At 44.8% G+C, this 22,657-nt stretch overlaps 1 protein-coding gene and 1 long non-coding RNA gene across 8 annotated transcripts in view; one reads left to right on the forward strand and one right to left on the reverse strand.

The window, feature by feature from the left end:
• Positions 1–423: 423 nt before the first annotated feature.
• LOC145966828 (uncharacterized) lies at positions 424–18,078 on the reverse strand. Its single transcript, XR_014437183.1, has 3 exons — positions 17,843–18,078; positions 17,298–17,558; positions 424–681 (listed from the first exon to the last, which is right to left on the reverse strand). It is a non-coding gene; the product is annotated as an uncharacterized LOC145966828 (long non-coding RNA).
• The window catches only part of Ttk (zinc finger and BTB domain-containing protein ttk), a 46,995-nt gene continuing 27,054 nt past the window's right edge, over positions 2,717–22,657 (forward strand). Inside the window, exons 1-4 of one of the 7 annotated variants that reach the window (XM_083091066.1) lie at positions 2,717–3,027; positions 18,301–18,733; positions 18,949–19,696; positions 19,788–19,847. In XM_083091066.1, coding sequence (XP_082947192.1) covers positions 18,515–18,733; positions 18,949–19,696; positions 19,788–19,847 — 1,027 coding nt within the window. In that variant the 5' untranslated portion in view covers positions 2,717–3,027; positions 18,301–18,514. Of the gene's footprint in view, positions 3,028–4,234; positions 4,874–5,492; positions 6,389–13,648; positions 15,638–18,300; positions 18,734–18,948; positions 19,697–19,787; positions 19,848–22,657 lie in introns of those variants that run through there. The other 6 variants (XM_083091058.1, XM_083091083.1, XM_083091089.1 and 3 more) reach the window with 6 other exon arrangements.

Below are 22,657 nucleotides of genomic sequence, written 5' to 3' on the forward strand. Positions count from 1 at the left end.
CTTAACCCCTCTCCCCTGTCGCATATGGTTCCCAGTTGGAACAGCACTGGTGCGGCGTGTCGTAACACAAACCTTATGTGTACACTAATTAGGACCATTGAGGAAGAAGAGACAGAGAGAAGACATTCGATATATAGGACGCCACCCGTTAGGTCGTTGGCGGAACGCGGTTATGCGATGGCATTAACATTTAACATTAATATCAGCCCGTTTCTCCTGTTGGCCTTTCTACAAGAGTACAGGGGAGGGACATTTCTTCCTATTAATTCTTTCTTCTTTTCTTGAGGACTCTTTAAATAATTGTTTGCGATGTCATCAATGTTAATTAAATTATATATCTCAGTTTGAAAAAACAAAAATTTTACTTTAAGAGCATTAAAATAGCACTTATATTTTTATTTCAATATTTTGTACAATTTATATGTGTGTATAGTAATATTTTTCTATTATGCATGCGCATACACTTACTTTCCATCCACATTCTTTGGTGATTCTGTCATGTTAATTTTCCGTAAATGTATCAAAACATTTTGCTGCAATCATGTGTGATGAGATGCGCCACCCTCGGTGACCCGAGATTCAATCTTTAATCGAGAATCTAATCTCGATTTGCACTCATTGTAAATGCAAATTCGCACGTGTCCATCATATCGTCGTCGATTCGTGAATGCTAGCTCGATTCTAGAAATATAGATGCTAATAAATAATTCGTAAAAGCACAATCTTGATAATTCGCAATCTGACTTTTGCACGCATTTGATTTTTTAAAAATAAATTGCATCGTTGTTCTTTTAACATAGCGCTAACAAGAAATCTGTTATTTATTTTGTTTTTCTAATATAAGACATTTTTGTATCTTCATGTGCGTGTATGTATATTCGATTAGATAGATATTATCTTTATAGATGTTATCGCTATCGAGAGATCTCGCTTACTCTGTTTATTTTAATAAAAGTTATTTCAAATCATTTCGAGAGCCGAGGGTCAATGATCTTGAGATAAAAATTCCGATACTCTCGGCAAGGCTCTAAATCAAGAACATGTACATGAAGGGAATTGAAAGCATACATTTTGCACATTTACGTACTCTATCAAAATGATTAATTTAAAAAAAAAATTCTCTTTCAGAGTAAATCGACCGTATTTTTCAAACGCCAATCATCGCGAAGACAAAGTTTCAAAGTACGAAAGGATCGTTATGGCGCGCATATATAACGGGGAGCCGCGCTGGAAGGCAAGGAGCCGAGCAAGGCAAAGCAAGGCAAGGCAAGGCACAAGGTAAGGCCTGGTAAGACGCGAGAGAAGGCTTGGCTCTCTCTCCTCTTTCTCTCTCTCTCTTTCTCTCTTTCTCCCGAGTTCGAGGCAAAGTCGCGTCGGCCGTCGCCACGGCCGTTTCTCAACCCTTTCGCGGTTACGTCACGTTAAAAAAGCTATTTGGGGTCAACATCCCGCGCTACAGCGACACGTGTAGTACTTCTTGGTCCCTCTGTCCTCCCGCCCCTCCGCCACAGTCCTCCACCCCGCGGTTAACGCGAAGACAGCCCTCTCCCTCCTCTCCTCCGACTCCTTCGCGCGCGCAAGCGGTGACGCCATTGCTATCACTTCTCTTCCCCCCTTTCTGCTCGCCTAATCTTAAGTATCCCTTCTCCCATCCAAGTTTCTAAGCTCTCTAGACGCATCACGGCTAGGACTCGGATTCTAAACAGGTACGCGTCGTATTGGACATTGCGGATAAATGTTTGTAAGCAAACATCTCTTATATTCTTTATTTTATATATACAAGTACTTTCCTATATATCACAAAACTTTTCAATATAAAAAGAAAAATGTACAATATACATTGCAATAAGAGAAGGGGGAAAAAAAAGAAAATAGATTATAGTAAATATCATAAACATTAACCCTCGATCATAAATTTATGTAATAAGCGAATCTTTTGCAACAGAGAAAGAAAAAGAGAAAGAGAGCTGGATACCGAGAAGGAGTGAGCTGACGGAGAAGAGATGGAAGGGGCGAAGCAGCCCCGAGCGATACAGCCCTGACCGTAGGCGCAATGGAGAGTAGGAGAATCAGTCGAGTTTCTCAGAGAGAGAGAGAACGAGCGAACGAGCGCGCACACTCGGAGCTAGAACTAGCTAGAGTTTTGCTAGAGCGGAGCCAAGGACACTAGACAATCGGCAACAGCAGTCGGAGGAGTCAAACGGCGATGACGGCGGCGGCAGCAGAGGCGGTGGTGACGCCCCTTCACCCCGACCCACATCGTCTACATGTCCGTCTACCCCTTTACCCCCCGACTACTACCATCGTCGTCCTCGCCCCCTCCATGCCAACGACGCTCCCGTCCGTCACCACTACCACCGCCGCCGCTGCTTCTGTCCGAGAGTCTCTCTCTGCAGCTTCTCCTTCCAGGCACTTTTTTTTGTCCGACTATACGCCTCTCGTTCATCGCGACAAGGCACCAGTCTCGGTGTCTTTTTATCAGTCGACCGAAAAGCCCCGTGGAGTTTCTCCCATGGTATCTCGCCCCGCACATTTGTATTGGCCAGCTATCGATGCGTATGCGAACAACCCTCGCACACATGCTACAAAGGATATACATGGATGTGTACATGTATATATAGCAATGTAAATACAAAGATAAATATACACATGTCGCGCTAGAGCGTATTCTCTTTAACAGCCGCCCTTGTTTTTGTTCGTATAGCGAGAACCGCGCGAAACGGCGTGACCATCCTGTTAAACGCGCTCTCCGAAGGGTGAGAGGGGGCAGAACGGAGGAAAGAGAAGGCGCGCGTCACCAAGTCGCGGCGACGGCAGTACGTTTGCGACGCGAGGCACGCGTGTCGGGGTGAACGTGTCTCGTTGCCAGCATAGCAGCTCCGCTGGTGAGACGACGCACGCTATTCGAGTGTGTTTTCGGCAGAGCGCCGCCTTCGTTGCCAACGTGGGATTCCGACGAGGAGTATCGAAACCATCGGTGGGACTCTCGAGCTGGGTAGAGATTACCAGACACGCAACAGTGGTCGGGTAGGTTGGCGAACAACTTCAACTTTGGTTGCAAAGAGATTTCGCGTCGGCGGCGGTGGCGGCGGCGGAAAAAATGCGCAAGCGCGCGAATCGCGTTCTCGCCTCCTAACCCGCGACGACACTACCACCGTTCCTTCTCTCTCTTTCTCTTTCTCTCTCTCTCTCTTCCTTCCCTCGTCCGTCCGCTTGCGAATTTCCTGTCCCGCGGGGATAGAGGTGGCGGGGGAATCACCTCGTCGCATCCCTCTCCCGTGCATCCCTGCGATATTCGAGGTCGATCCATCCCCACCCTGTCTTTCTCTCGAGAAAGGACTTTGGTCTTCGCTTCTCTCATTCTCCGCCTTGACCCTCGCCCCATCCCTCCCTTCCCTTACCGAAATGGTCAACACTTTCGCGACGAAGAAGACAAAGTTTCTCAGAGTCGACTCGAGTTTGGGCCAATTTCAAGGTCAAAGGGTAACGTTACAAAATTTGGGGCGTTTTGTTAAAATTTCATCAACGGCATCTGATGTTGTATTTGCGCATGATTCTTGTTCGTTTCGTCCAATGTTGGACTTTTAAGCAATATCATCAGCGAGAAGCGAGTGCAAGAATGCAATCGCAAAGGTGGAGGGACGAGGGTGCGTTTGGAAAGAAAGCCAAAGGCGTCGCGGGGCAGGGAAAGGGCGCTCGACTCAAAGCGTGAGAACAAAGGGACGAAAGTAAGTGCCCCTTTTCGAGAATGACCGAGGGTGAGAATCGAGGGGAAGCAAGATAGAGGTAAAGTGTAGCTTTCGCAAAAGGACGATACTAGGTGTAACAAGAACGAGAGAGAGAGAGAGAGAGGAGACGAATCGTCCGTTCCTTTCGGGGGCTAACGCGAGGAAGAAGCAACGTATGGAAAGGGTAAAGTGCGAGAGACGGGGGGAATTTTCACACACGAGTGCGACGGAGAGACCCGCGTCATCGCGCGCGCGCAAAAGAGGGAGAGAAAAAGACGACGAGCGAGATAGCGCTAGCGAGACAGGGGTGCCGGGGGAAGCGGTAGCGCGCTGCGTAGGGTGCGGGGGTGGGGGAGCGACCGAGAGAGCTCACCAGGGTAGAGAACGCGGAGGGGAGCGTCGCGTCGCGTCGCGTCTCGTCTCTAGGTGGCGGTGGTGGTAAAGTTTGCGCTCTCGCGGGAGGCTGCCGAGCGCGCCCGATCGGACTCGGTTCGGTTCGGGTCGGCCGTCGTCGGCTCGGTGGTTCGTTCGGTTGAACGAGGGCGCGCGAGCGAGGAGCGAGCGAGCGAGGCGAGCGTTTGCGTTCGGATTCGGGCGGGTGTTCGTCGCGCTCGCTGCTATTGCGTTGCGTTGCGTTACGTCCCGTTGCGTTACGGAGCGGTGCGGTGCGGTGCGGTGTGTTGCGGTGCGGTGTGTTGCGGTGCGGTGCGGTGCGGTGCGACGTGGTGCGGCGCGACGACGGTGAAGGGTACTACGAGTGGAAGACACGGCCGTGGCTGGGCTGCTAGGCGGGCGTAGGCGAGGTTCCGTGACGGCCGTTCGGTGGCGCAGCAGAAATTCCCCGGCGCGGGTTGGTCGGCTACGTGGTGTGCGTGCGTCTCGCGTCTCGCTTTCGCTCACGTCGCCCGACTCGAGTGTGCGTAGCGCGCGGCGTGTACGTGTAGCGGTCGTCCGCGCGCACGTATCTGCCCCGAGAGTCCGTCCGCGCCTCGACTTGCTGACATGGCGTCCTAGTGCTGCGCACGGACAAAGTTGCACGTCCTTTCGCGCACCACGGAAACTGATCTCTGCCTCTCATTTTTTCTCTTCTCGCCTCGTGTCGTCGTCGCCGTCATCGAGTCGAGTCGAGTCGCGAGGATGTCAAGGTAAGTGCAAGTGGCGCGCGCGTCCGCGCCTCGCTACCAGGCGGTGTATTTAGCTCCGTTTTCATCGTTGTATCGTCGTCTCGCTCGCTCTCGTCGACGAGGCGAGGACGGGTCGCGGCGCGTTCGAGTGTCGCGAAGACCGCGCGTATCTCGCGGCGGTGGCACCGGTGGCAGCCCTCGCGAAACGAGCGCGATCTCGAGATCGGGACATTCGGGACGTCTCGCGGCAGGGTCGTTGCCATCTCGAGCCACCCTCGCGAATCGATATCGTCGGCTCGGCCAGACGATCTTTTTCTCGTTTCCTCCCTCGCGCGACACGTATACACCTCCCTCTTTCCCCGGGCCCTCGATCCGCTTCCCTCCTTTCGCCCTCTCGTCTCCACGTTCGACCCTTGTACTCGTCTCGGTTCTTCGTTTTCTTCGTCTGGGTGAACGATACTACGCTTGTACGGTACTCGGCTCGCGAGTGTCGTATACGTATACGTGTCCGTGTTTATACGTATGCGTGTGCGCGCCGCGCGCGCTCCTACGTGGCTGCGTCGGAAGGGTTAGCAGCGGCGAGTCGGCGGGGCAGAACGGAAGAGGTTAGTTTCGTGGTAGTTTCTTTTCCACGAAGCAAAACTGCGATACAGAAAGAACTCGTTCTCTCTCTCTCTCTCTCCCTCCTCCTCCTCCTCCTCCTCCCGCTTCTTCCTCGGCGGCAAGAGGGAAAGAGACGGAGAGCGCGGGCCGAGGGTTCTACGTGGCTTATCGGCGCATCGCGACGGACGGCGTGTTTCTCGACGTGGATTTTCGCTCGGGAGAGGGTTGCGTAAATCCCTCTCCCCCGTCCCCTCCCCATCTCCGCTTCCTCCTCCGCGCCTCTCTACCCCTTCCGTCATCCCCTCTCCGGCCTCACCTCCCTCGCGGTCGACTACGGCGCTGCCCATAGGCGCCGATACGCCCCGGGGTGTCGAGGCCGACTTGGCTCGGTTCGGAGCGGCTCGGCCGCCTTCGGCTCCGCTCGCTCTATCCGTTTGTCCGTCCGTCCGCTCGCCGAGCATCCTCCCCCTCGCAGTCAGTCTCGCTCATTGAAACCGCGTGCGTGCACGCGCTCGTGTGCTCTTCGCTCTTCGCCTCCGTTCCGTTTTCTTTCCTCGCGAAACGAACACGCGTATCCTACTCGTCTCGTCGCTTCTCTCGTTCTAGTTCGCGCCCTGATATTCTCGTCGTCGTAACAGGTGAATTTCGCGAGGGCGTTCTCGGTGCTCGGTGTGCTTCGACGTACGGTTTATCGGAGCACGTGTTTCACTCGGCGCTGTGAATTTTCCTTCGCGTCATCGTCGTCGAAGAGGGGGCAGACGAGCGAACGGACGTTGGTGCCTCGTCGCGCCGAGTAATTAAGTCGAGCGACGCAACGACTTTGTGGTGATAACGACGATTGTGCAACCTGTGTGCGCCGCCCCGAACAGGAGCCCCGATCGTGTGGATGCGCGACGTGTTCGTGAGTCACGGCGGGGTGCTGCCGGTGTGTGGGTGAGTCCTCTCCATTTTCTACGCGTCCGTGTGCGAAATCGCGAACGCGTCAGGGATCTACGCGTCGCGATTTTTCCAGCGTCGAAAATAAGGAAGGAAGAGTGCGCGGAAAAGTGTGCGCGAATTTGTGGCGCGAACTGTCAAAGTGACTATTATTTTTCTTTTTTTTTGAAAATGAAATTGTCCCACGTTTTTCTTTCCTCTCTGACGTATAACGAGATTTTTCTCTCGCCGAAACACGTTCAAGCGGGCGCAAATGTAGCGCTCTAATCTCGAAACCGAAATTTTACGACGATAAATACACGTATTGTCTCTACGTCGTTCTATTCAAACTTATCGCGATACAAGGATTCTCGTTATCTCAAAGATTAGATGCTCTCGAGCACAGATTGGACTTGGCTCCGCGTTTCACAACGCAACCCTAAGGGTCTTTACACGAGTTTTCGAGTGTTTATTGCACACGCGTTGTTACGGAACTATCGCCACGCCTCTCTCATGCGAGAGGAGTGCCGATAATGCGACACCCCGTATATAGTTACGTAAATATCGCTTCCGTCATTAACTTCTCCAGCACGATGAATATACGGTATATGGAATTTTTTATTCGAAAGTGTGAGAATATCGGGGGGGAAAAAACTCACTCTTTCGTCACGTCGCATAGATTACGACCACGTGATTAATATGTATACCGGAATGCATCGAATATTTGCAATTTTTATACACAATTAAATTTTTATCAAGAGTTACGTCACTCTTCGACGATAAATTTTTTTCAATTGTAACAAGTAGACTTAAATTTTTCCCTCAATGATTTTCTTTCTTCGTTTCACATACGAGAAAAGCAAATTATTATTTTCGCGAAATTGCAGTGCAACGTTATTTGTCATGCTGGTTGACATAACGCGCGAATCTGTCGAGAGATTATGTGAAGAAATAAAATGAGAGGATAGGCCCTACTTTGCTAGATATATTTTTGTGAAAAATTAAAATAAATTTTTAATTTATTATAATATATTCTCTCGAGTGTACGTTATTTTTGAAACTTTTTTATATTAACGTTTTCATAATTAAAGAGGGAGAAAGACACTACGAAAAAGAGATCATGAAATATTCCTTCGATATACAACTTTACACCCTCGTCACTCGAGGACTGTGGGGTGCGTCGATTTTATAAAAAATGTATTAGATTCGAAAAGTAGTATCGTGGCAAAGAAAAGCCGGAGGGGAAAAGTAGGGGGAGGGAGGGGACCGCGATGATGCACGCGGGCGACAAGTGCGTGCACGCAACGAAGCGTCGACACATCGACCGTACCCACGTGCGTTCCGATGAGAATTTACATGCGACTTCCTGCGGGCTATCTCTATCTCTCTCGCTCTTTCGTGATTAAGAGTAGCGTGACGATTTTATCGCGGTACCCGCGAGGGGTTGAAACGGCGCCAATTATAGCGGCGACGATGATGATGGTGGTCACGGACTGGGGAAGGGCGTAGACAAATAGCATAGAGGGTTAATATTCGTCACGCATCGAGTACGACGATCTTTTAATCTTTGGTTTATCGCGGGAATTCGAGCTTCCTGTTGATTCATTTGCCCTCTCTTTGCCATTTCTTAGAATCTCATGATCCCAGAATCGTTTCAGGAATTTCTCAAGTTTTTTTCCCGTCAATATTCCGCCAAACTGTACTGATATTATTTATATTGAAATTTTGATTTGCTCGATTCTTTAAATACAGCAAGCTTTGGAGCTCTGAATTTTTTTGTAACTTATACGTCTGATTATTTGATTCGTGTTTTAAGTAATGCAGGGTTCGAAATAGAAACGAAAGAACTGGGGGTGTTCCCTGAACCGAGAAAAAGAGTTTCCGTGTATCCCGACTATAAAGAGTCCGCTCGCCCGACGGGGTTTCCTTTTTCCTGTTCTACGGTAAATTGTGAAATCGTGGCTTGTATTACACATCCTTCTACCGATTCCTTTCGTTAATTAATCTACATTCCTGAATCATGTTAATATCCATATTATTGAATCCAGCCGTATTTTTATCTTAAAATTAATTTCTCGTTTATCGTGCAAACTTGTAGAGTGTTCCAAGTTGTGTTCGTACTTATATTTTATTCATACAATTTAATCCGGATATAACGTCTTTTTACAAAAAAAATACAAGTTAATTTCCAATGTAATTTTGGTGAAACAAGTATATATTAATCATCGTATCAAAACTCGTCGTGATAATATATTTCTATAAAAATTATTTATCGCCCTGAGGGAAATCAAAAGATAACTTTTGATATTATTTCCAACTTTTCCTCCTAATCATCCCTAATGACTGTAAATTGATGTCATTAGGGATGAGTAGGCATAAATTCTTAAAAGATTTTACAAATTGGAAATTTCAAAGAAATAATTCAAAAGTGTGAGAAACTTGTCGCAAAGTAAATAGTATGCCAAAGAATTTTATTAAACGAGTTGTATATAAATTTTATTTTTACCATTCATGTACTTGTAAATTTTGAATCTATTGAAATCGATTATATATGACATTATTTGCCATCAAAGTTAGATATGTATAGCATATTATTATTTTCAACAATTATTAATATATTATGGATATATTGAAAAATATCATACTTTTATTTCTCTGATTGCATATTCAAATTAGATTTATTACAAGTTCCTAATTATAAAAAAATTCAGTACACAGATGCAAGCAATAATCTAATTATATTTCTCATTTCCATAATTTGTTAGCAGTTTACATAATCGTACATATTTACTCCATTTTTTTTTTAAATAAAATCTTTGACGAGTTGGCAAGAATGCCAACCAAGACTGGCATTCTTGTAATAGATGTAATGTATCTTGACGAGCGCAGTGGAAATCGGCACAGAAAATAAAAGAAAGGAGATAAATGAAGGAACACACAATTGTCTCGTAACCGTTATTCGAATGTACTTTGTAAGCCGTTTCTATTTATACGTTTTACTTGAGAGACAAAAGAGCTATAAAAAAATTTCCATTCCATAGTGGCTAAACGTTAAAACGCTTAATTAGAAAAATAAGGAATGTGTCTGATGATATTTCTTTATAAAAAGATTTGAATTAAATCGGAAAATTATGAATAAAATAAAGTATGAATAATTTGGAGCATTCTATATAAATTTGCATGATTAGGGAAATTAATTAGCTTTAGCTATTTGCTGTAAATTTCATAATCCAGGTAACGTTAACTTTTTTGAAGCAGTTTATCCATGCGATTGTTTCGATGTAATTGTTACATCTTTTCATGCAGACAGAGACATGATTTTCTCGTCATTCGTCTAGATCCTTGATTCAATTAGTCGATCGATTTTTCGAATGATGTCACTTCATTCCTGTATGCGGCCTTCCAAGCGTTGCAATTACTGCTCGTGGTACATTATTCTGTAATTGTGATATTCAGAGGGATGTCGATTGTCCCTAACAATGCTCCCCTCTCTCGGCACGAATAAAGAGAAGTCGTAGAGAGACGCAAGAATTTATTCGTGGGGATCGCTTTTTCGAGCCGAATCTCATTGTCCTTGCATTTATATATAGAGAAAAGGACTTTGCAACCCTATTGCATTTGTATATGCGTACACTTGTTCTCGCAACATCGTGCGAGACTAGAAGCTTCAAATGAGTGTCGCACCGTCGTGCCCCACTTACACCTGCTATGCCTAGTAGTTGCGCAGGGTCGGATTCGGATAATAAGCAGCAACAGGGAAGAAAGAAAAGGTGGAACGTTGCCAATTCTCAGGGGATATTCTCTTTCAATGGAAAAACGGCTAGAAATTCTTACTATTCTAATTCTTACTATTCTGAAAAAAATGCAGCTTCTAAAACCTTTCATAGAAACCAAAGTTGGGAAGAAAGAAGTAAAGGATGACAGTGCGTCCCTGACGGGACGGATATTCATGAGTAAAAAGAAAAATCCGGTTCCTACAAACTTTTCATTCTTGGAAAATTTTTTTGGAATGTTTTCCATTTAAAATATTCTTGTCTTTATTCTCATTTAAACTTATTGTTAGAAAAAAAATGAGAGAGATAGAGACAGAGAGAAAATACAGAATATAATAATTTTTACAGATTTTTACATTTTTTTAAAAATTAATAATTTTTGAAAAATTAATTTTCAATATACCTACGATTTTTTCGTAAAATAATTTCGAAACATTTTTAAATTTATAGAAAATATAAAGTAAGGGATTATCGGAGCAAACATTTTAAAATATTCTCGTTCTTTTAAATATTGCAACATTATATCAAGTACCTTTAAAATATTTGAAAAAATATTTCCATGCTAGAATTCACGGATCGATGAATTTGTAGGCTTAATGACTAATTTGCCGATGTCGAGCGGATTTTATTTCCATACAAAATCAAGGATCTGACATTGCGTCCCGAATTTTCTACGCAACTTTTCGTTCTCATAAAACGATTCGATCCATGCACCGTTGCCCACCCCAGCTCGACCGCCCCTTGTTGAATCCCCAAGCCCTCGTCGTTCCCGAGCGCTCTTTTATTTTTTGCCCGACCGCCGTGCCCCGTCCTCGTGCAACATTCAGTCACCGGAATCGCGACATCCTTTCGCGGATCGCCCGCGTTTCTTGCGATCCTTTTTTTCCCTCCCCTTGACGCGTTCATTGAGGTCGAGCGTCATGCACGACGGCGTCGCAATCGGCGCGAGGAAAACTCGTCAAAGTCCTCTATTTTTCCCACAATAGCGTTTCAATTAATTCCACTTGCGTCGAACAAAATTTCAACATTAACGTTAGGATTCCAGCGTCAAAAATGGTGCCGTAGTCGCCTAGCGTCACGCGTACACGCGCGTGAATGCGAACGAAATATCCGTCGATGCTTGAAATTATTCGATATTCGTCGCCCTTGCGAGTTTGCAAAGTTTTCGCGGCATTGAAAAAAAATTTTGCGGGGTTGGCGCCAATGCGCGCGGCGAGGTCGAGCGTCGTCATCGCCGTCGACGGGAGGGTGGCGAGAGGGCGAGAGAGGGCTGGGAGATGTAGGACTGCCGGAGGCTCGGCGGAGAGAGCGGGATGCGGAGCCACAAAGATGGCCGCTCGGCAACGACCGCACATGAGAGGGCGACTCGGAGAGGGATTCTTAAATCGGCAATTTATGAATCTCTTTCCTTTGCAATATCCGAGTACCAATTTTTTATCCGCAATATATATATATATATATATATGTATATACACGTGCACGCGCGAGAGCTATTAATAATAAATATAATTAACGATATTCTACAAGTATCGGTATTTCAAAATATTAATTAACGATTAATACATCGCTCGATTTGTTCATCAAGTTTCAAATATTTTATACTCATATACTTGAGAGATAAATTTCAATATTTAATATTCTCTTTAGACATTGATGCAATTAATGATAGATTGATGATGAAAAATAAATAATCCGACTTATCAAGAAGATGCTATTTTGATATTCGCTACCAACATTTGGCTTCTATATTGTAGCGGGGGATATAGTTACCGCGCCGTATACATCTAATACAAATACTTTAGATACTCGGATATCGGAGTAAGCATTCTCAGACCCGAGAGTTAATCTCGGGTTAATCCCGGGCGAAGGCGAGCGTGCGAATCGGGAATGCCTCGTGCTTCTCTTTCGCGAGGAGCGACGAGCGAAGCTTCGAAAATGTGGGACACGGCTATGCTCGGTTGTGCCCGGTTGTGCCGACAGGGCCCGCGGCCCGCGACCCGCGGCTCCCCTCGCGCCGCGAAATTCTCCGTTAACTCCGCCGTACCTGGTGGCACGCCGTGGCTAACGGAATGAGCAGTACCTGCCTGCGCTGACTGACGCGCTTCCACACACATCGGATATACAGGGTGTACCGGGAAACCCCGCCCTGCTCCGTCTACAGCACGGTTGCGTGGCAGCGAAATTTCATCGCCGCAAACATCATCATTCCCGCCAACAAAGATCAAGTATATCTCCTCGTAAGGTCTCTGCGTTTAATGTTTTTGCGACTATTATCGAAGCGATACTCGATATCCCATATTAAGCTCGTGGAGCGAGAAAAAATTAAATTTAAATAAATTTTTTCACGCTCGTGGCGGCTTCTACGGAACGTTTTTTTTTTTTTGTCGTAACGCGTAAAAGTCGACTCGACGTCCGTCGAGGAATTTGCGCGGACACCTCGTATGCGTACACGTGACACTTGCAGGCGTGCGCGTTCAAGAATGTGTACCGAGCCATCGTTCCAAGCACATCCTGGCACTCCCCCAGTGGGTGGAGATGCGACTAGGAACAGATATCCGAGTGCACTCGCCCCCCTCTCCCCTCGCCTCTTTCCCCTCGAATTATTATTATCGCAGTCCCACAGGAGAGATGGAGAAACGATCGTGACGACTCTCGGTCAACGATGATGATTAAAATGTTATTAATCGCATATCGATAAATAACACACACACACACACACACACACATACACATGCATACGTGTAATGTTGGAGGCAAACTCTAAAGATATATCGCATCGTAAAGGAGGAAATAATTTATCTTGAGATTTCCGACGATAGAAAATTTGCAAAGAAATTACGCGATCGAAGGAATCTTCGCGTCGCTCGTCGACCATTTTACAATTGCTAATTAACGACGCGTAATCGCGCCGCTGACGACACTCTCGATCCTTCCTTGCCGCGATTATCGTAGTCGCGCGATCGAAAGACAACGTCGCGAGACACTTTGCGGAATATACGCTCTCTCGCGTCTCGACTCGACTTTAAATCGCGTTGCAAAGAGAGAAACGTCTCGAGGCAAAGGACGAGCAAATATACGAGCCACGATGAATTTGGCAAGAGGGTGAAATTTGGCACGCGCTTGAATTTTCCTCAGCCTACGTCTCTCCTTTCGCGCTTCGTCGAATTCGACTTTGATTCCGCTGTCGAAATTCGGTCGATCGATGCAGCAACCCCGTTCTAGGACGAGCGTGTGTGTCGTCTCCGGAGGCGCGTCCTCGCCGCCTTCTCCTCCTCTCGCCTCCCGCCGCGTCCGCTTCTCTCGCGACCCTCGCACTTTTTCCCCCCTCCCCCGCGCGTCCCCGTCGCCGAGTAAGCGCGAGCGAAGGCGACTATCGCGGCTGCGAGTCACGTAAATCGCGACTCGAGGAATCGCGCGGATGTCGCAATCGCGGTAATATTTGTCCCCGCGCGCGCGATAGGATAACAGAGGAGACCCGGGTGGATGGGGTGGGGTGGAGGAAGATGGGAGAACGAAGAGAGAAATAAGAGGCGCGGGTTGCACCGTGACGGAATCCCGGCAGCGAGTGCGATTTCGCCGACCGGACATGTATATCCTTGAGCGCTGATTCAGCGGAATGCTTCTCTAATCGATCCGTATCTCTCGCCTTTTTGCGCGCAGCAAGAGTAGCCTAGATGAAGACGGGGAAGAAGGGATTAGAAAGAAAGAGAGACGTGAAACGTGTTTTATTAAAACATTGATATATTTCGGAGAATAAAGACGGTTACAAACGCATATTACAACTTTATATTTTGTAAGAAACGAACAAAATCCACGTGATTGTGGAAGCAAAAATACTTTTATATTTTAATTTAAAATAATTTACAATACGAGAATGATTAAAAATAAAGAGAGACAAGGGAGGGGAAACTAGGAGACGCGAATAATCTTGCCGTGTCGCGACGAGCTAAAGTCAGTCGTCGGTCCGTCTTTGCGGAAACGCGCGATATCCTCGCAAAGTACGCGGAAGAAGAAGAAGGAGAAGAGGGAGAAGGCGGGCGCGAGACGGAGACGGGGAATAAAGACAGTTAAACGCGTCGGAGACGACTTTGGCCGAGGCCGGCCGAGGCCGACCGAGGCCGAATCCGCGGACTACAGTCTCCGAAACGCGCAGCGGTATTCGCGAGCGAATGCGCGCTCGTTTCGCGTCGTTCCTTTTGTACCTCGCGCGGCGCGGCGCGGCGTGACTACTCCGTCGCGTTGATTACGCAACGCGTGGCCATGAGAGCGGCTCGCGCTCGCGAGAATGCGGCGCGCGCGCGCGCGCACATGGCGCAGGATTGGCGCGATTATCGATATCTCGTCACGTTCGACAACAACAACAAATCGGAAGACGCGTCCAAGCTCGTGGATTCGACCGCGATTGGTTATCGTCCGACGTAATAAAAATATCTTTTTCATCGAGCAACATGAAATATGTATGCCGCTCGTAGCGTCGCGAGTTTTAAAACTCGTCAGTTACGTAATATTTCTCGCACTTGTTACCACGCGGCGATTTTTCGCGATCGATGTTTACGTAGATTGAAAGAGGGTTGTGCGCGCCGGGAGATGCGCCACGCGTCGACTCGGCGCATCGGTTGAGAATCGCTGATGCAGCGCAAACGCGCGAGGTTCGTTATGCGCGCGTGCACGCGCACGCGTGTAGGCGTGCGTGCATGGCGACTTGACGCGATGATGACTTGTAGGATGAACGTGCAAAGGCGTACGTCTCCTCTGGAGATTTATGCGTAGCCGATATTGGGAAGCGAGAACAGGCCGTTTCAATGTGTTATATAAATGGACGCGCGCAATGTCAACGGGAAATATCGCGGTTGTGAAATGTGGGAAAACAGCTTTTGACCGCTTGTTTTCACGCTCGTGAATAATATTTTATTCGCTGATCTAGGCGAGGAAATAACAACCTTTTTTCCTCTTTCTTTTTGTCACTCGAATTCGCGGAAAATGGATTAATCGAGCAACAACCATCAGGCGGGATCGTATTTGCATACTCACGTGGGTAGTAGGATGCCAATTACGGCGCGACTTTTATTTACGTCATTTCAACACGCGAATTAAATATTTTGCTGGAAACTGATATCGGAATCGGTAACGCGAGGATAAAGAACTAACATTAATTAAATCGTTTCTATCGAAATGTACAGAAATTTAAAAGAATAATTTTAATTCAAATTACAAAAATAACTATAAATCACTAAAATTACATAAATAATTGTAACTAATAATAACTAAATAATTGTTATTTTAATCGACTTGATAATTTTAATTTTTTAACAATCTCGCACCCGCGATCTACGTATCTATTACCGCGTTCGCATTAAATGAATGTCGAATTTAATCTTTGCGGCGCCATCGTTGAATCCATATACCTTGGGATTTTCCTGCACACGTACATACACCTGCACGCGCGCGCGTGTTTCGTGAAAAAAAAGGAGAAAAAGGCCGCGCTCATCGTCATGTGAGTATCGGAGCGACTAAGTAAACACGAGAACGAGAGAGCCTTCGATATTCGGAGGTGCTGGTTTTTTTATACGTGTGCGCCGCGTTTCGGAGAACGCAGTTGTGTACACTGTTATGGTCTTCATTTATGCCTGCCAGCGAGTCCTCCTCGCGTCAGATTCCTTCTCTTCCTAAAATCAAGACATCGACACTCTTACGATAGCGGTTGCATCGAATAAAGAAATGGATAAAACTCGTTTTTGCGTTTGTGTGTGTGTATGTGTCGTAATAGACTTGGTATAAAAAAAAGTAAAACATGGATGAATATTAATATCGAGCTTTTTTTAACATTAAACATTATCAATTATGTCATTGGCAATGCTATATTTTGAAAACTCGAACTTTAAATGCTCTTGAAAACGTAAGATTTATCAAAGAGAGGATTTCAAAAAGAACTTAATCTGAACTCTTGATTACGACGATATATATGTACGAGAGCTCGTGACGTAGAATTGGTTTATGTTAAATTTGCAAGGCTTATATTATCGATTAGTCCTTGTCGTGGTGTTTATTTCCGTCTCTGTTTTTCGCTCGCAAAATCAAATTTCGGATAACGCGAAAATCAATTTGCCGCATGAGCGATCGAACGGAATAACGCACCTATTTATTCCTTATTACGTATCTTGCTGGATTTTATGTTACTAATCGCTCATGCGACAAATTGATTTTCAAGTCGTCGCGAGTGAAAAAAGAAGATTGATATTTTGATTGATATTTCGAATCGAGCATCAGGAGAGGAGCAGCAGGGCTAACGATGCATCAATTTTGGAAAAAAATTTTTGTCGTACGCAATTTTTCTTTGACGTCACGCTATTACATTTACAAAATTTTTTAAACATATTGATTGGCTGTAGAATAAAAAGTTTCTAAAGATTCAAAAAATTGCTATCCCACAGCCAATCAACGTGCTCAAAAAATTTGTCGTACGACAAATGTAATATCGGCTTAGGCTAATATTAATTTATATTAATTTCTAAAGATTATAAAATAATAATAATAATTGCAAAAAATAATCTATAATAATATAAAATAATAATAATTATTATTATAATAATATGATAATTTCAAAAAATTATTATCGGCTTAAAATTGAAGAAATATCATCCATCGTCGAAATCATTAATTCGACATGGAGGTATCGCGAGCATCCTTCTACGTGCGTTGCAACGCGATCGTCTCGTTACGCGCTCGGCCGCGTAATACGATCTCGCCCTGGGCGTTTTCCGCTTTCGCGGGCTAATTAATCCCCCCCGAATGTTGTAACGTAATTCAACGTTCTCGATGGAGTCGTCGATCGCGATCGTTAAAGGTCGACTTGTCCCTCCCTCTCCCTTCTCTTCCTCCTCCTCCTCCTTCTTCTCCTTTCTCTCTTTCTCTCTCGAGCGCCGCCTTACTTTACCTCACCTCGCCATGGTGTCGGCTGCCATTCATCGCGAAAACCGTACGTACATTCGCGCTCTGGTCACCGACAAGGTCGCGCAAGGTCGCGCAACCATCCTGCATCCATACGCCACGTGCAACGGTGCGTGTGCGCGTGTGATTCAGGTGGATATCGAGGAAACTAAGACTTTCAATTGCGACGATTCTAGTAATTCATTTTCAGTTATTTTCTCTCTTACCTCTGGATTAAGTTGATTTCTAATAGACCTCCAATTCTTTCCCGTTTCGAGCGTCTATTCTTTTACATTGGATTAGAAGTTTGCCGCTTTATCTTTGTTACCTCGCACATGCAACCGTCTACATGTATCACGTAACGTGATTTGCGCGCGAAAGCGGGTCCCGGTATCGATCCGAATGCGTAGAAAATGCTATTGATTCCCTCGGCCGACCCGACGACCTCTTTCCTCCATGGCGACGATCCGAGAGGAGAAACCTCTTCTCTTTTGATCGTTATTTTTATTTTTTCATATAACACGCGATATTACAAAAAAATTTCGATCGTAGATAAAAAATATACCAAATAAATAAATTTCTTAAAATTGCAAATATATTTTATTGTATTGTGACATTGTATTGCGTGCAATATTAATTGACAAGTATTTAAGAAAGAAAGAAAATTTTTTAATTAAATTTTAATAACGAAAATGGCAACGACGCAATATTTTATTCCAGTGAAGCGTCTTTCGACAATTGTTTTTTTTCGTAGACATGATATATCACGTACCTGATGACGTATTGTGATTGGAAGGGGTGAGAAAAGAGAATTGCACAAAAGACACACACGAACCGAATGAATCGCCTATTCGATGTCTGTCTATGTTCTCTCGGATCGTACATCCACGTCTATCCTCCATCATGTCTTGTCCTTTCCTCAGAGTCGTCTTTGTAGCTTTCGATGGTCAAGACATCTACTTTATAGCTTTTATACATTTGACAGGAAAACATGTAAAATGTTTTGAAAATATATTCTTAACCCTTAATATTAATAAATAAATTATTATATACACATTAGATTAAATCTGATTCGTAAATATATTTATATAATTTATCTTGAAAATCCTTGTGTTAATTTACGAGTTAAAGTTTTGTTTGAATCACAATTAAGATTGAAAAAACAATTAGAGATTTAAAGATAGGATACATTGCTTTATGATACTAATCATCGCCATGATTCCATTGCAGGTCACGAGTAAGCCGGACACGATAATTCTTGGCCGATGAAGAGCAGAGCAGCACGAGGACGAGTAGTAGAAGGAGCAGCAGCACGAGCAAGAGCGAGTGGCTTCGTCATCGTAGAAGGTGGTGGCGCCGTGGAGAAGCAAAAGAAGAAACGAGGACGAAGTGGCGGCAGCAGAGGCAACGACGACAATAGGGCGACAAGCAGCCAGGTCCCTCCATGTTAGCGGATATCAACGGCAACCTGGCGGATCTGAGAAGCGAAGCGATGGCGTCGCAGAGGTTCTGTTTGCGCTGGAACAATCACCAGAGCAATCTGCTTTCCGTCTTCGACCAGCTGTTGCACGACGAGGCGTTCGTCGACGTCACGCTGGCCGTTGAGGGCCAATTACTCAGGGCGCATAAGATGGTGCTGTCGGCATGTAGCCCCTATTTTCAGGTAAACTCGATATCTTTTACGCGCCTATTTTTAATTAAAATTAGCATTGAAACGAATCAGTGACAGCGCAAGAAATTGCCGCAAATTATTTATAATTTTGTAATAAAGAGTCAGCATCTCAACATAAATTCAACAAATTATAATTTTATTGACATTGATATTGCCATAATTGTTTTTTAATTTTTAACTGATATCATAAATATCGTTATTTGTAGGCCTTGTTTGTTGGCCATCCCGATAAGCACCCGATAGTCATTCTCAAGGATGTTCCGTACGTGGACATGCGCAGCCTTCTGGACTTTATGTACCGCGGCGAGGTAAGCGTCGACCAAGACCGATTGACCGCCTTTCTACGAGTCGCCGAATCCCTAAGGATAAAAGGCCTGACCGAGGTGAACGAGGACAAATGCGATCTACCAAGTATCACATCCTCGTTATTGGGTGGCGGTCAGAACGCGGTGGCGCCGCCACCGCCCAATCTCCATCGAATCAACCAAATCGGTCAGCATCATCACCATGTCGCGCAAAAGAGGTTCCACCACATGTCTAGCCATCCATTACTCGGTTCTGCGCTTACAGCGCCCAAGAGAAAACGCGGTAGACCCAGGAAATTGAGCGGTTCGTCGGACACGCCGATTGGTGAAGTCGGCGGCCAAGATTTACAATCGTGTTCGGGCGCCGATCTGATTCAAGGTTCACCCGAAATGATGGAAATGAAGATGGGACTGGATTTTCAAAGCGAGGTCAGCGGCAACGGTAACATCAGGAGTGGTACCAACACCACCAACAACGTTGGTGCCAATTCCGCGGCGGCCGCTAGTAATTCCGCCGCTAGTACAGGATCCTCAGGATCGTCGTCGGCGAGGAGAGACGAACCTACGGAGAATGGCACCGATACGCCGGAGCCGCCCATCACGCGGGTTAAACGGGAACCAGAACCAACGCCCAGCACGTCGGCGCAAGGTAAGAAGCGGAACAAACGTGACATACGTGATATGAGATTGAAGAGAAAAAAAAAAGAAAACTCAAACTGATTCATCATTGTTGATTTTAGCCTCGGATGAGACATTCGCGCGGCCGCACAGTAGACAAGGGAGTGAAGGTTTCAAGCAAGGTAAGAGCGCACTTGACTTGGATATAGAAGCGTTGCATTGCTAATAATTCCCGATACAACGCAAGTGGCGGTTTAAGTCCTCATGCAATTTTCGTAAACGAGCGTTCCAAGGATATTGTAATACGATATCTTTCTCAAACAAAAAAACTAGCACGTTTGGAAATTGTAATTAAATGATCAGTTGTATTTTCGTGCGCAATTGACAATTTATAATTAATAGTATAGTTTTTATAACAAATATTAATTGAGATTAACTCCTTTAGATTTGACTTTTTTTTCTGATAGATTTTTACATATTTATAAATTTAATTATTTTATATTATTATGGATACGCACATGAATAATCTACAGATTAAACGTATAGAGATTTTTTGTGCTCGAGAAATTTTCTCTTCAATTTTTAAAAATTAGAGTTTCTGCACACGCAAATCAGACGGGGTTAATTCTCTTTAATTCTTAAACGGGCGCCATAGAGTTGCATAGAAAATATTTCCGGTTGTACTCTTGTAATTATAATCGTTGATTTTGAGAATGCACTCGCGAAAATTACACAAGGTAAGTCGCAAGGTGTAGCACAGAATGCAACATGCGCCTAAAAGTTAAAACGTGTTTAAAAAAAAAATCACAGTAGTTATATACGCGCAAACACTCGCAATAATAGTGCAGAGTGAAATCGCGCATTTAATCGCGACACCCTACCAAATATGTCTTAGCATGGTGTGAATTGTGATTCCCATAACGCGCGAGCGCGGAGAAGAATGTTTAGATTATGTCGATAATATATATTTACATGTTGAAATTAAATCCAACAAGCTAATTACATAATTAACTATTTTATCAATAATGGCAATTTTTAAATATTAAATGAAGAAAATATTAAATGTCAATTAACTCTTGATAATGTTAAAATTACGATTGTGTCGTTACGTTAAACATTCTTCTGCGTGCGAACCCGAAAGACGGGGAAGAACTCGCTTTTGTGACGTCCGAATGCTTATTCGTCTCTTGTGAAGCCCTGAGGAGCAAGCAAGCAAGCGAACCTTGCGCGGCATTATGGACGACGTTGTAGACTCTCTACGTGAGAACGACTCTTACGGCTCTCTCGCACGATTCGTCGAGGTCGATCGACGACGTCTGAGAATCACAAAATCTTAAAAGCCCATCCGCGAGGGCGATTGATAACTCTACTATCAAAGTTTCGAGACTCGCGCGTCGATGACGCTAGCTAGTGCGAATCCTTTTATCATGCACGTCGTCGACGTGGACGATGTTTTATCCTTATGTGCTAATGAATTTGACTTTTCAGACTTTTCTCGAGCTGCCTTGCCGCGGCTCATTGTCGCTCTTCTGCAAGCGCGCTCTTTTCTTTTTTTTTTTTTTTTTTTTTTAGGAGTTGAGCAGGACTCGTGATGACATAAATGTCGAATCGCGCGCGCGATTATTTTCTAAAATGTATACTGTAATTCCGCGCTTTGAAATTCTTTCGCAAACTTGATCCATTTTTGAAACAAAACGCACACAAAAAAAAAAATAAAAAGAAAATTCCGACGCGAGAGAAAATTCTGCGTCTGGAAAAGCTTGCATCTTTGAGAAAAAAAAGTAGTAAAGCAATTTTCTGACGAGATAAAACAACAGTAAAATAATTTTCTTCTTGAGCTATAAACAAACAGCATGCCAAACGATAGTCGCACGTGGGATACGTATATTAATACGCGCGCGGGATGACATTCAAATTGCGAGAAGAAAAATCGAAAGACACAGAAGATATAATAAATAAACGAAGACACACACATGTAGAAAAGGGGAGAAAGAGAGAGAGAGTCTGCGAGAGAAACAGTCGTCTCGTTAAAGAGAGTTCGTGTGTTCGGAACGTTCCATGATACCCTGGAAGAAGGAAAAATCGTAAAGAAAACTCCCTTCTGTACGCCCGAACTTCTCTCTTTGATATCAATTAATCTTTGAAGCCCATTGCACTTGCCACCGGTTTTTGTTCTCGTCAAAGACGTACATGATGAAAAAAGAAATATATATATATGCACACACATATATATATATTTAAATACATATATATACGTAATAACCCATACGTAATTCTCACGCTCGGCCAATGCGCAGCGCGTCTCATTCCTATCCCTTTTTCTCCTTCATTTCTTCAGGATACGAATCGATCACCTTCATCTTATCTCTCTACGATCAATCTGTGTCTTTTCTCTGCCGCACCGCACCTATCGCTCTGTTCGATGTCTCTTTCGAATCTATCCCCCAAATGATCCTGATTTAACTCGACCGAATTTAATCTACGACTATCGACACTTCTCCGCTAACATCCTCACCTGTACCATCATATTCTCTCTTCCGCACGAATGAGAAACGCTTCGCTGCCATTGGCCAATAGTAACAGGAGGGGGTGGAGCCAGCTTTTAGCGGTGCTTACTTTTTTTGTTGTTGTCTGATTTTCACACCTTGAACGCTGGTTAATTTCTTTTACGCTCGTTCGTTGCGAGGAAGATAGAATAGCAAAATCTCATTTTTTATCGCGGAAAGACAGACAGCAAAGAGGGAGAGAAGAGCGTAAATGATGATGACGATGATGATGATGATGATGATAATGATGATGATGATGATGAAGTATATTATGCTTAAATAACAGACGACATATCGTCGGCAGGTTTATCGTTTCCGTCTTCTCTTGCGTTCTTCTCGTTACTTTATTAGACGATAATGACGACATTGAAAAAAGATGACTAGCAAAAGGAGAAATATAAAAATAGAAACGGGATAGAGATATAAAAATAAAAAAGTGACAAACC

This window comes from Camponotus vicinus, unplaced genomic scaffold (genome assembly GCF_025532165.1).
Source record: "Camponotus vicinus isolate PSW18456_S1 unplaced genomic scaffold, iyCamVici1.0 SCAF_1, whole genome shotgun sequence".
NCBI lineage: Eukaryota > Metazoa > Arthropoda > Insecta > Hymenoptera > Formicidae > Camponotus > Camponotus vicinus.